Here is a 12,162-nt window from a genome sequence, read left to right on the forward strand (position 1 = left end):
ACAGTTTCAGACTGAAAGAGGGTAGACTTACCTTAGATATAAGGAAAAAACTCTTTACTGAGAGGGTGGTGAGACATTGGCACAGGTTGCCCAGGAAACTTGTCATGTCCTCTCCCTGGGAGTGTTCAAGGCCAGGCTGGATGGGGCTCTGAGCAAACTGGTCTGGTGTGAGGTGTTCCCCCCACCTGGCAGGGGGGTTGGAACTAGAGGGTCTTTAAAGCCCCCTTCAACCCAAACCATTCTCTGATCCTATGGTTCTGTAACTTTCCCATTTTGATTTTTGAGGGCATAATGCTGACTAATTAAAATTGAAACTAATTAAAACCCAGCATTTCTCACCCTGTACTTCTGGCTAATAGCACAAATGTGAGTGGTGATGGAGGGAGAACACGGAGCCCTGCAGCCACTTGTGTCCTCAGACAGTCCTGCAGGAGTGGCTGAGGCTGCCAAAAGGAAACCACTATGCTGGAAACCCAGTGCCCTTTGGAAAGGGAGATTCATAGAGTCATTTAGGTTGGAAAGACCTTTAAGCTCCTCACATCCCGTTGTTAAGAGCAGCTGCCTGCACTGGTTCAGGCAGGCAAGTGTGCTGTGGAAAAGCCTTTTTATTACAGCACCTAGCGTGTCTGCACATCTGCCTGTCTGCTGGATGAGATGCATATAAAATGCTTCTTAAATAGCATAAAAAAAGAGTTCAGGCTGTGCTGGAGGGGCCAGGGCAGAGCAGTTGCTAGAAGAGACAACCAAGAGACCCTTTCTAGCCCCCATGAATGGGCACTGACTGGGAAGAAGCTCAGCTATACTTCCGTGTAGATCAGTGGTTGGCTGTTTATTTTCTCTCCTTTACAGCACAGTAAAGCAGGCTGTTAAAGCAAGGTGTGCTCTGGGAGTCATGGGGGAAGCCAGCAGCCACCTCGCCAGGAGGCACAGGCACTCCCTGACCTGTAGCATATTTTCACCCTGCAGTGCTGTCCCTGCCTAGGCAGTATCAGGAAAGTCTGAGGTTTCAGGCTCAGTTTGTTGTCTACATCCCATCTCTGCAGGGGTAAGTGCAGGAGCACAGCTCCCAGCTCACTCAGAAGGACTTTAAGACAGTTTTCCCAGCACAGTGCTACTCTGAACCATCAGCCAGGAACTGCTACCAGCTTTGCTAATACCAGCCTGTATTTAGCTGTGAAACTGGACCAGAAGTACTGACTGACAGGTGTGTTGTGTGAAGCCCTTCAGCTTTCTCCCTTGCACCCTTTCAAGTACTTCAAACAGCCTTCCCCAGGCTAGCTAGTCCCAGTGCCCACTGTCAGGGCAAGCTCTGCTCCAGGCGACACCGTGTTCCCATGACAAGAGGCCAGGTGGCCAGTGGAGTTCATTTATGTCCAGCCCATTTCACCAAGCAAGGATAAAAACCTGAAGCTCAGCTTATCCAGAGCCAAGACCTGAAGGGTGGCTTGGAGCTGTCTCCTAGCCCTCAGCCCGGGTGGTGGCCCTGCTCTTGTTGGTCCAGAGGAGCTGGAGCCCAGGGCTGGCTCCTGCACCCCCTGCAGGGGCAGCTTGGACGTGGCTGGATGGGTGCCCATGCCCAGGACAGGAGAGATCCTGACTGATCCTTGGGCTGTGTTTGTTTTTCTCCTCAGGCATTCGATCAAACGGTAGCAAAGGACAACTCCCTGGCTGTTGGCTTCTTCCAGAGGGGCTTTGTGCATCTGCAGCTGGAAATGTAAGCGAGGCACAGGGCTGAGTCTTTGGTGTTCTCTTTTCAGTCATACTTTATTCCTAAACCTAAACGATTCTGTGACTAAAATTCACTGCTTGCAGCATTCTTAAACAGTTCATAAGGTCCAGTTTGGCCTTGAAACCGTGTCACAGGTCAGCAAGTCTTATCTCTGATAGGGCTGAGAACTCCACAACAGGAGCTGCACAACTCCAGGGCCTCAGGGCTGGCTAATACATGACATTCCTGTCCTGTACAGGCAGAGGAAGAAGCTGCCTCTGTGTGCAGGGCTACCAGGAGGTTATGTTGCCATTCAGATTTTCTCTGGGAATGAAGAAAATAAAATTGCACTGCTTTGTGTATCTCCACATTGCACCCGTGAGTCTGGCACTCCTAACAATGCAATCTGCCCATGGTGTCTGATCCCAGCCTCAGTGATTTAATGTTGGGATTGCTCCACTAGTGTCGTGGGATTGATCACTCATTGTTTCCCTGGTTAAATCACAGTGACATCCTGCTCAGGGAGGTGGGTGGAGGATGCTACAGATCCCTTCAAAGTTCAGCTATTCTCTTTCCTGTTATTTTTCTCTTATTTTCCATACATTTCCACACCCCATGGATCTTTCCCTCATCAGCTGCTGCTCCCACCTACCCACCCACATCCATCCAGGCAGCTTCTCTTGGCTGTGCTCACTGGCTCTTGGTTGGGTAGTGGCTGCACAGCCCTCCCTGCACCCTTCACCTGCAGCCTCAGTGGGAGCCTGTTGCATAGCTGGTGTAAATTCAGACTGATTCCTTCCTTATCCTTCGAGTTTCTCTGAATTTCTGCTTGCATTGCTCTGGCCATGTGTGTGCCCTCACTGCTCAGCATCAGCAGGGGCTTCCCAGCCCTCACTTCTCCCATCTGCTGGGGCAAGACTGCAGCAGCAGCCTGGGCAAGGGGCTCACGGCTTTGTCAGTCTTTGTTCTTTACATTCTCTCGTCCCTGGAATTGCAACTATTTCAGGTGTCAAAACCTGCTGAATCAGTCAAACAGTGCAGATAATCCCAGAGGAGACACACGGGTTCACTTTGTACCAACTGCCAACAAGGAGGGGACAGGGAATTTTCTCAGGTCACAAGCTGACACACATCCTGGTGCAACTCTCCTCATCCAGGCTGTGGAGAAGATTACGGGGGGGTTTGATTGATTGATTTTTGAGCTTATTAATTAAAGCCTTCAGCTTTTTTAGTCTCTGTTTCTTCTGTCACCTCTGCATTGTAGGTATGAAGAAGCTCTCTCTGACTACCAAATGGCCTTCAGGCACCTGAGAAAAAATCCCTTCATCGATTACAAGCAGCTGGGGCTGAGGTACATCCTCTATGCATGGGAGGTGAGAGTCACCCTGTCTCAGCAGTCCTTCCCCTCTGGGGGTGTTCAGCAGCTCCTCAGCAGCAGGCATTTGTAACCTGAGAGCTTCCCAAGACAGGACACTGGAACAGTTGAAGATTTCTGCTTCCACTCTTTTTTTTTTTAAAGGAACTTAATCATAAAGTCATAAAAAGATGTCATCTCTGAAGGGTTTAGCAAATGATGCAGCTTGGAAAATGAAATCGTTCAGAGCAGATGCACAGGAATCTGTGTATTGGGGGTTTTAGCTTATCTGTGCATGTAATATTTATACTCAAATGTGTGTAAATATGCACGTGAGCTTTGTGAACTCCTCAGCTCTAGAAGCTGAAATAGGTTGAAAAAAATGGGGGGAAAAGCTGCTCCACTGTGATGACTCGATAAGAAACCTGGGTGTGTGAAATCCTCTTTCTAACTGTAGCACCTGTTTTTAGCATTCCTCTGTGTCTCAGCATCCCCTCTGGGCTGCGAGCTGTGCTCTGCTCCTCTAACACTTCCCTCTGCAGCCCTTAGGCTGGTACATGGAGTCAATCTGCCACATCCTGTTCAAAAATTCTCCAAGTCTGAATTCACTGTCACATTTGGGATGTAAAAGACACCTGTGAGGGTCTGTTTTATCTTCTGTCCTCAGTCCACACACACAGACTGAAAAGCAGCTACAGGAAAGAGTCTTACCTGGGGAGAGTGAGGAGTCATTGTGTAACTCAAGTCAAGCATGCCCAGAAACCCGTCATTCAGTCTTGGCCAGTTTTCAGGCACCTTATGCCTGGCAGGAAGAAGCTATCCTTGGCATCTGTGGTATGACCCAAGCCTCCTTGGTTTAACAGTTTCTGTGCCACAGCACTGCCCTGTCTGAGCTCACACACCTAGAAAGAGTAGGTTGCCTTTGAGGGCTGCAGAGCTGCCCCGAGGCCGTCGGAGGAGGTTGCTACCCTGACACCCCTCACTCCACCTGCTCTAGGCATGGCCAGGAGGTGAGCTCTCAGTGCTGGCACTCCCGACCTGCATCCTAGTTCAGCTGTGCTTCAGTCTTACATCTACCTGCAGCTCTTTTTTCAGAGTGCACAAACATAATCCTGCAGAGCTGTGCCATCAGCTTTCCCCATGCACGGCCCCTCACCTGCTGCATCTGCCCTTCTCTGGGGAGACATGCTCTATGCCTTGAGAATCCCAAGTATTTGCCTCTTGGGAGGCTGTAGCTCTTGTGAGCTGAGGGAGAGCTGCTGCCTTGCCTCTGCAAGAGGGAGCATCTCTGCAGTTCCTGTCAGTGTTCAGGATTGTCGCTCCCCACCACCCCCCAATGACAATCTTCTACTGTCATGATTTAGGAGTAAAGGAGAAGCATCCCATGAGCTGCACCTCTGTCCCAGGCACTGCTTGGAGCCAGGTACCACAAAGCTGGTATCCCTCTCAGGCCACGCTCCTGCCTTGTAGGCTGGTGGCTCTTCCACCTGCTGACAGGATGAGGTCTCCCACTCTTAATTCAGCATATGGATCAAGGCTTCCCAGTGCCTGGAATACTCCCACACTTTGTCACTTTGCTGAGCAGCCTGATGTGCTGCTGAAGGGCAGCAAGCTGCAGCTGACCCTTGGCACAGTCACAGCCTGCTGCAACATGAAACAGTTTCAGTTACTTAGCACTGAAAGGGAGTCACTGCAAAAAACATTCCCTGTAGAGAGAGAGACAAGAAAATCCTCTATGGCCTTTCAGGTGCAAGAAGGATAAAAGACTTGTATGGGATCAAATCTTCAGGTGGCATCCCCATTGCCTCTCCTGCCTTGAGCAGGGCTGGCAGCCCCAGCACGCCCAGGAGCCAGCCTGCAGCTACAGCTTTCATCTCTTCCCACTCTGTGGGGAGGCTTTTTGGCTGTGCTGCTCCGAGCCCCTTCCCTGTGGCCCCTGGGGAGCAGGCTGCTGCTGGTGCTGTCTCTGGTGTTTCGGGGCCTGGTCCCTGTTTCTTGGCTGAGTTCAGTAAGTCGTGTTGGGTGTCTGCTTGGTCTCAGCCCCCTGAGTTCTGCTCCCTCCTTGCCCACTCCAGGTGCTGTACAGCACTGCAGCAGTGCAGTGCCAGCTCCAGCAGTGGCAGGAGGCCAGAGTCACCCTGGAGAAGGCTGTTGTGTGGAGACCTGAAGGAAGAACAGCAATCCTGGACCTGGCCCTGGAGCGGGTGCAGGTAAGACACCTCTGCCAGTTCCTGGGGCTGTGCACTGGGCTTTGGTTAAGAAATACAAGAGGAGAATGTATCCGTTGTTGTGTGTTTGGGTTTTCTTGTCTACCCACCTGCTTGGCCACCTGGTAACAGAGTGTAAGCCATTTGTATGGGATGCTCTACCAAACTAGTGCTTCAGCTGATCAAGGAACTCCATCACCCTCAGGTCTTCACAGCAGAGTGAAGAATGTTGGTGTAACCTCTCAGGTTGGGGAGGTTGCTCTCTAGTCCCTGCTCTTCAGGAGCTTAGTTCTGTTTGTACTTGTACTGTAAAACAAGGTGCCTTATGCAGTGTTTAAGTGCAGAACCCCTACAAGTGCAGATTTGGAGGGTCTCCTTTCTCATGACACTGGCTGACTTTTTTTGAGTCCCTTTGGCCTCAGGAACAGTTGGTGGCAGCTCAGATATTAATGACCATCACATTTAGAGCTTACGTAGACTGTAAAAGTGTTCCCAAAGTTGGTCCTAAATAATAGTTTCCTGTTAGAGTCTTTTATGGTCAGAAACAAGATGCAAATCTCTGATTTACTCTTCCTGGAAGGTTCATTATTTTGCTACCTCTGTACTTCCTTATCTCATTTGTATCCCTTCAAAGAGATGATCACTTTGCAAAAAACCTGATCAGATCTTCTAGCATCATGTTCATGCTTTGCACTGCTGTATTATTAGTATTTGCTGTTAGCATGCTACTCAGTGGTTGAACAGAAGAGAAAAAAACAATATTTAAAGTCAAATAGAACTGCCTAGAAGATTTGTTTAATAAACCTTGCTCCACTGCCCTCCCTTCCCATGCCAACAGTGTTAGCCTTTGACTCAGCACTGGGTAGTGGCTGCTGAGCTCTTAGTTTGCATGTGCTTCTTTAACAGCAGTGACCTTTTTCAAGTTCATAGGCAAAATTTTTGCCTCAACATCTTCCTGGAGCTGATCTTGCACACATGGGGAAGCTAGATTTGCTTTTTACTGCTGTTCTGTTTCATTTAATATTAATCAAAGGCTTTCCCTTATCTGTTTCCCTAGAACTGCCTGGTTTTAGAGCCCATGCACGTTCCTCTTGGGGAATTTTTCAGACCACGAAAGAAGGAAGTTGAACAGCTGGATTCAAAAGATTTCCTGGGTAAACCCAAGGTAACTGGCACGTAGTCATTAAGATGAACAGGAAGCAAATTAAAATATCACCTTCTGACATCTCCAGAGAGCACTGCTGCTGGCCACTGTGCTGGTGGAAACCCAAGAGCAGGATTGTCAGGGCTTGCAGCCAGTCAAGGCATGTGAGACACAGAAGCCAAGATTTGTTAGAATTGCCACCTCTTCCTTCAAAAAATGTACTTTGGTGCTAAAAAACTTTCCCAGTCACTTAAAACTCTGAAAAAGCTGATCAGGTACGTAGGGAACCCCATGGTTGTCTTTGTGCTGACAGTGACATTTTCCAGAGGAGCACATTCCTCCAGCAGGCTCCTGCTCACTGCTACATTCCCGGGGGGACAGGCAGGCACCTGGAGACAAATGCTGTGTCACATCCTGCACCACAAGTCAGAGAGAACTTCTGTGAGCCCTTCTGCCACCAGTGCAGCCAGCAGAAGTGCCACAGGCCAGAGAGCTCCAACCTGAATGAAGGAAAGGGAAAGTCATTCATACACATACTTTAAAGAGACCTTGGGAAGACTGGAAAAGAGGGACAGAAGCAGTTGAGGCTGTTTTGAGAAATCCACCTCTGCTTTTTGTGTGTGTGACTCTATGCCTGACCTTAGGACATCAGAAGGAAATAGGTCTGAGTAGCTAACCTTGCATGAAGTTTGAGTCTCTTCATCCAGCCTGGACTCAGTCATGACTTTGTCCTCTGGCAGGTGATCTCGTCCATCATTCCCAACGATGAGTACATTGGCTTCGAGCCCCTCAGGTTTCAGGTGAGCAGGACAAAGCTGTGAAAGGAGGAGTGGAGCTGTCATGGAGCTCCAGGTAGGGCCTCAGATCCCAACACCATCAGGGTGAGAACATACTGCTGAAAAACACAGTGCAATATCAGACTAGATCCATGGGGCTGTTCAGAGCCAAGTGGTGGGCTTCAGCGTTGGCTAGAAGGGACTCAGTGGGGTGAGTCTCCAGGCCTTTGAAGATGCATTTTTTCCTCTTTGCCATGTCAAAACAGCAGTGGAAACTTCACTGTGCTCAACACACATTTGCCCAGCACTTTAGTAAACTTGTCAGCTGCCTTGCACTGTAATGTGAGTTTCTTAGAACCAAGGGTAGGGGAAAAGATCTTGTTACTCACCTCCTGATGGGATAAAGGGGGAGGGAAAAGGCAAGGTGTGGAGCAGCAGACTTCTACCTGGGTGCTGTAGTATCACAAACATGGTCAAAAGTAAAGACAAAATACCACAGTCTGGTGTTCAGAGGGGCAGTAGATAAGGTGGCACTGTTGCTGTCTTGAGGTACTGTTATAAATAGATGTTTGTTGTTACTCCTCCCACAGAAACAGGTCTATGAACCCAGTGCTGATGCTCTGCCGTAAGTATTCAGTCCCACCTTGGTCTTAACTCTCCTCTCACTATTTCTGCTCAGAAGGTCTTGGTTTGTTCTCTGATGTCTTTGTCTGTAGACAGTGTGGGATCCACACCCACTTCTCACCATGGGTGGAGTGAGTGCCAAACATTCAAAGCTTTGTGTGGCTGCAAAAGGCACTGTGGTTCAGTGGCATCTCTCATGCATGGATCTTAGGGCAATTGCAGGAGTTGATTCAATAGTCCTGGGAGACAGGCATGGATCATACCATGGCTGGGGAAGGGAAGCAGGGAGAGCTGTGGGACCTGCCCAGGTCCATGGCAGAGGATGCTCAGCTGCCCCATCCTAGTTCCCAGGACAAGGCTCCCCAGCCATGGTGTGTTCAGCCTTAGTTCAAAAAACAGGACAGTCTTTTTGTTTTGGTGATATTGTACTAGCAGTGCTTCAGGGCTGAGTGGAATAATTGCTTTGATCTGGGGAATGCCTGTCAGTCAGGGAAAATGGGGCATTTGGGAAATCAGTGTTTTCCAAGTGCCTTTGTTCCCAGCTGGACCAAAGAGTAGCAATGGAGGACGGCATTTCCCAACACCCAAAACTTTGGCATGTGCTGGTTTGGCTCAGTGCAGTGTTCTGGGCCAAAGCCATCCAGCAGCAGAGCCCCAGGGCTGGTAAAGGTGCTGTCACCCTCTCTTTGCAGAGACAGCGAGTCGGGCTACTGCCGCCTCCTGCCCCCTCGCTGCCCCGCGGGCGCGGAGGAGCTGCCGCTGAGAGCTGGCACTTTGGTCTTCGTGCTGGCCAGAGGAGAGGATGGCTGGGCCACAGCCATACACGATGGACAGGTGAGGGGAACGGGGGGGCTCTCCAGCCCGTCCCCACCAGCAGAGACCACCGCCCTGCCTCTGAGCAGGAGCTTGTTGCAGCCCTCTGAGCACGGCCCTTGGGGAGCCGCCTGTAGCCCTGCGGAGCTGAGGATGAGTTGGGGAGCTCCATTCCACAGACCACTGATCTCCCCGACACTGGGCTCCCAGCAGCTTGTGCCATTCACCTCTGTAGCTCCACAAAGGCATCTTTTTTTGTGCTCTGCACCATACTGGATCCTACTGTGGGACTGTGTAGGGTAACAGACCTCACCAAGGACCACCAGTTAGAGCAGTGTTTGTCGCCTGAGGGCTCTAACAGAGCTGAGCAGACAGGCTGCTCCTTGCCTGCTGTGTCCTGCTCCTGCTCAGGAGGGCTTTGGGAGGGTTTCAGCTGTGCAGGTAGGTTTTGTAAAGGGCTCTAGAGGAGACCTAAGGAATTAAAGTGCAGTGAATCTGGCAATGTCCTGCAGACTGGGGAACTACAGTGTAAACAGATTGAATAGAAACAGATAAATCATAGAATTGCTTAGGTTAGAAAAGACCTTTAAGGTCATCAAGTCCAACCATTCACCTAACTCTACCACATACACTGCTAAATGACGTCCCTAAGCACCATGACTACACCCTCCAAGGATGGGGACCACCACTTCCCTGGACAGCCTGGGCTGGAGCTTTACAACCCTTTCAGGGAGGAGATTTTTCCTGATATCCAACTTAAACCTGCCCTGGCATAACTTCAGCCCACTTCCTCTTGTCCTGTCGCTTGTTCCATGGGAGCAGAGCCCGACCCCCATCTGGCTCCAGGCTCCTGTCAGGAGCTGTGCAGAGCCAGAAGGTCTCCCCTGAGCCTCCTTTGCTCCAGGCTCAGCACCCCCATGTCCTTCATCTGTTCCTCACCAGACTTGGGCTCTAGACCCTTCCCCAGCTTTGTTGCCCTTCGCTGGCCATGCTCAAGCTTCTTAATGTCCTGCTTGGAGTGAGGGGCCCAAAACTGAACCTAAGGTTCAAAGGGTATTAGGAATATTTAGCATATTTCTAGGTGATACAGTAACAGGGATAGTGATACAGTGCTTCTTAAGGTGACCATGTTCCATGGCAGACAGACAAACCGTTCAGCACAGCCTGGAGCATCTGGAGCTAACCATGAACAGTTACAGAAACATTTGGATGTGCTGGTTGACTGCTTGGATGAAATTCAAAGTCAAAAAAGTAAAGTAATAGAAACTGGGATTAAGAAAAAGCATAATTACTCACAAAGGTCAGTTGAAGTTAGTAGTTCTCCAGCAGTCAGAAGACACAGCAATGCTGCTGGACTCGTGCCCCTCGACATCCTTGCTGCAGCTTTAGGAGCAGGGTGTTGGGCTTGGTGGGTGTTTGGTCTGTGACATCCCAGGCACTCAGTCAGCAGCCCTGCTTTCAGCAGAATGAGGTGCAAAAGGACCCCTGGGTGTTGTCAGCGATTCCTGAGGGCCACCGTGTGCCGCCCTGGGCACCTTTGTGTTGGGGTGGGGGCTGGTGAGGGCAGAGGCAGCCTGGGGGGCAGGGCTGGTGAGGGCAGAGCCAGCCTGGGGGGCAGTGGGTGGGGCTGGGGCTCACCGTGCTCTGCTTTGTGTCCTGCAGAAGCTGCGCATCCCCAGCTCTCTCCTGGAGCCTGCCTCGAGGATGGATAAAGGGGTGAGCTGACATCCTCACAGCCAGGGGCGAGGAAGGGACCAGGAGATAGATTTGGGGCATTTATTTGTGAGATGATTACAGTATGGAGCAACAGTGTAAGAGAAACAGAGTGAAACACTAAGACACCTTGAGTGGAGACCAAGTTCTGAAGACTAAGTGCTCTTGAACAAGAGCAACAGAAGAGTTAAGAGCAGGAAAAATGCAAATTTTTTTTTATATACATCACACCTCTTGACAGCAAAATCTTGCTCTGTGGATATCTCCCTGTCACCAGCCCAAGTTTGGCTGGGTTTGTGGATGGGTGGTGGGGAGAGCTCTCTGCCCAGTGTGAGCAACCTCCCTCTGCTCCAGCACAAACCCTGCAAGGGACAGGAGGTGAAGGGAGTGTCCCACCAAACCTCTCATCAGCCCTGCCACCCAAGAGAGCTCAGAGACCATCACCTGAGTGCTCCACCTCATCCAGCCACCTAATGAGAAGGTGTCCCCTTGGCTGTCTCCAGGGTTAGACCCAGACATTTATAACTGGCTGTGCAGTCTGTCAGGCACAGCAGCCTTGCCCAGCCTCTGGTGCCTCCTGCTCATCCCTTCCTGACGTTCTGTTACAGATCAGCAATGGGATTCCCCTCCCTCCTGCCCAGGTGCCTCCCAGCCGACTCCAGGTGAAGGAGAAGCCAGGTAGTCCCCAAGGCCAGGGACCTCGTGGGTGTTAGGTGAACCCCCCTCTGCTTCTGGGGTGCGTGGGGAGCCTGGCTGCCCAGTGGAGCTGTGGCTGCCTGTGTACTAGCAGGTTGCAGAAGAGCTGCCAGGGGCCTCTGTTCAGTGCAAGTGCCATTCCTCTGACCTTGTTTTGTTCTGCAGAATCTCCTGGGGGAGAAAGTGCCTCTGCAAATGATGCTGGTGCCCAAACGGACTCAAAGGTAAAGGTGTCTCAAAAGACAAAACTTCTAGAGCCTCAGGGCTATGGAAAATGCAGGATTACTGGCCAGGTCCTCCAAAATCCCTGAGCTGTTCCTCTGCTCATTTTCCCATTCCAAAGAGAGGCTTCCATGAGACCTTTCCTCCACCATCCCCAAGTTTATGACCATGCAATTTTGTGAGGCAGCACAAGGTTGAGTCTTACCAGGGCACTGCCCTTTTGCTACCCTCCTAGGAGCGAAGAGCAAGAGCCCCAAACACAGCAGAGTTCTCAGGCACACACTTTACAGCCTGTTTGGCAAGGGAGTGGTCACTGAAGTACGTGCTGTCCCTCCCCCCCTGCTCCTGTGTGGCATTTTCTGTCCCTCTCAGCCTGGGTACCACAGCTCATTCATATCTGTGTCCTGGGATGATGTCCTCAGATGCACGTCGATGGAGCTGGAATTGCTGCTGTGTCCACTTGGGGACAGCACCTCTCTAGCAGTGCCAGCTGTGGATCTGCTCTGCTCTCTTCTTACCACCCATCTTTGTAGGGCTTTTGGAGCTATTTTTTGTCACTTTGGGCAAGGCAGGAGGAGAGTGTGGGGGTTTGGCTTCACCTCTCCAGCTGGCTGGAGGAATTTGGCCCTCCCTGCTCATAGAGGTTTGGGCCTGGGAGGTACCTGTGCAATTGGACCCAGCCACAGGTTTCCTGGGGTATGGAAGAAACATTTGATCCCAGGCTTTGAATCTGAACCTCCTCTGAAACTCAGATCAGCATTTTGTTGCTGCTGTGCCATCCCATGGTAGCACCAAGCTGAGGGGTTCATAGAATTACAGAATGTTAGGGGTTGGAAGGGACCTCTAGAGAACTATCATAGAGATCTACATCTCTAGATCTAGATCTCTAGTTCTGTCATAGAGAT

At 50.7% G+C, this 12,162-nt stretch overlaps 1 protein-coding gene across 1 annotated transcript; it reads left to right on the forward strand.

The window, feature by feature from the left end:
- Positions 1-1,631: 1,631 nt before the first annotated feature.
- On the forward strand, positions 1,632-11,259 carry LOC103768529 (neutrophil cytosol factor 2-like; the record flags this gene model as incomplete). The annotated part of the gene is made up of 11 exons (XM_008935670.1): positions 1,632-1,714; positions 2,973-3,081; positions 5,138-5,272; positions 6,327-6,434; positions 7,154-7,213; positions 7,780-7,814; positions 8,506-8,647; positions 10,289-10,342; positions 10,818-10,820; positions 10,948-11,017; positions 11,201-11,259. Coding segments are annotated over 11 exons (858 nt in total), but the record flags the coding sequence as incomplete, so codon positions are not given.
- Positions 11,260-12,162: the final 903 nt, after the last annotated feature.

The sequence above is a fragment of the Merops nubicus genome, unplaced genomic scaffold (genome assembly GCF_000691845.1).
Source record: "Merops nubicus isolate BGI_N331 unplaced genomic scaffold, ASM69184v1 scaffold8032, whole genome shotgun sequence".
Taxonomy (NCBI): Eukaryota; Metazoa; Chordata; class Aves; order Coraciiformes; family Meropidae; genus Merops; species Merops nubicus.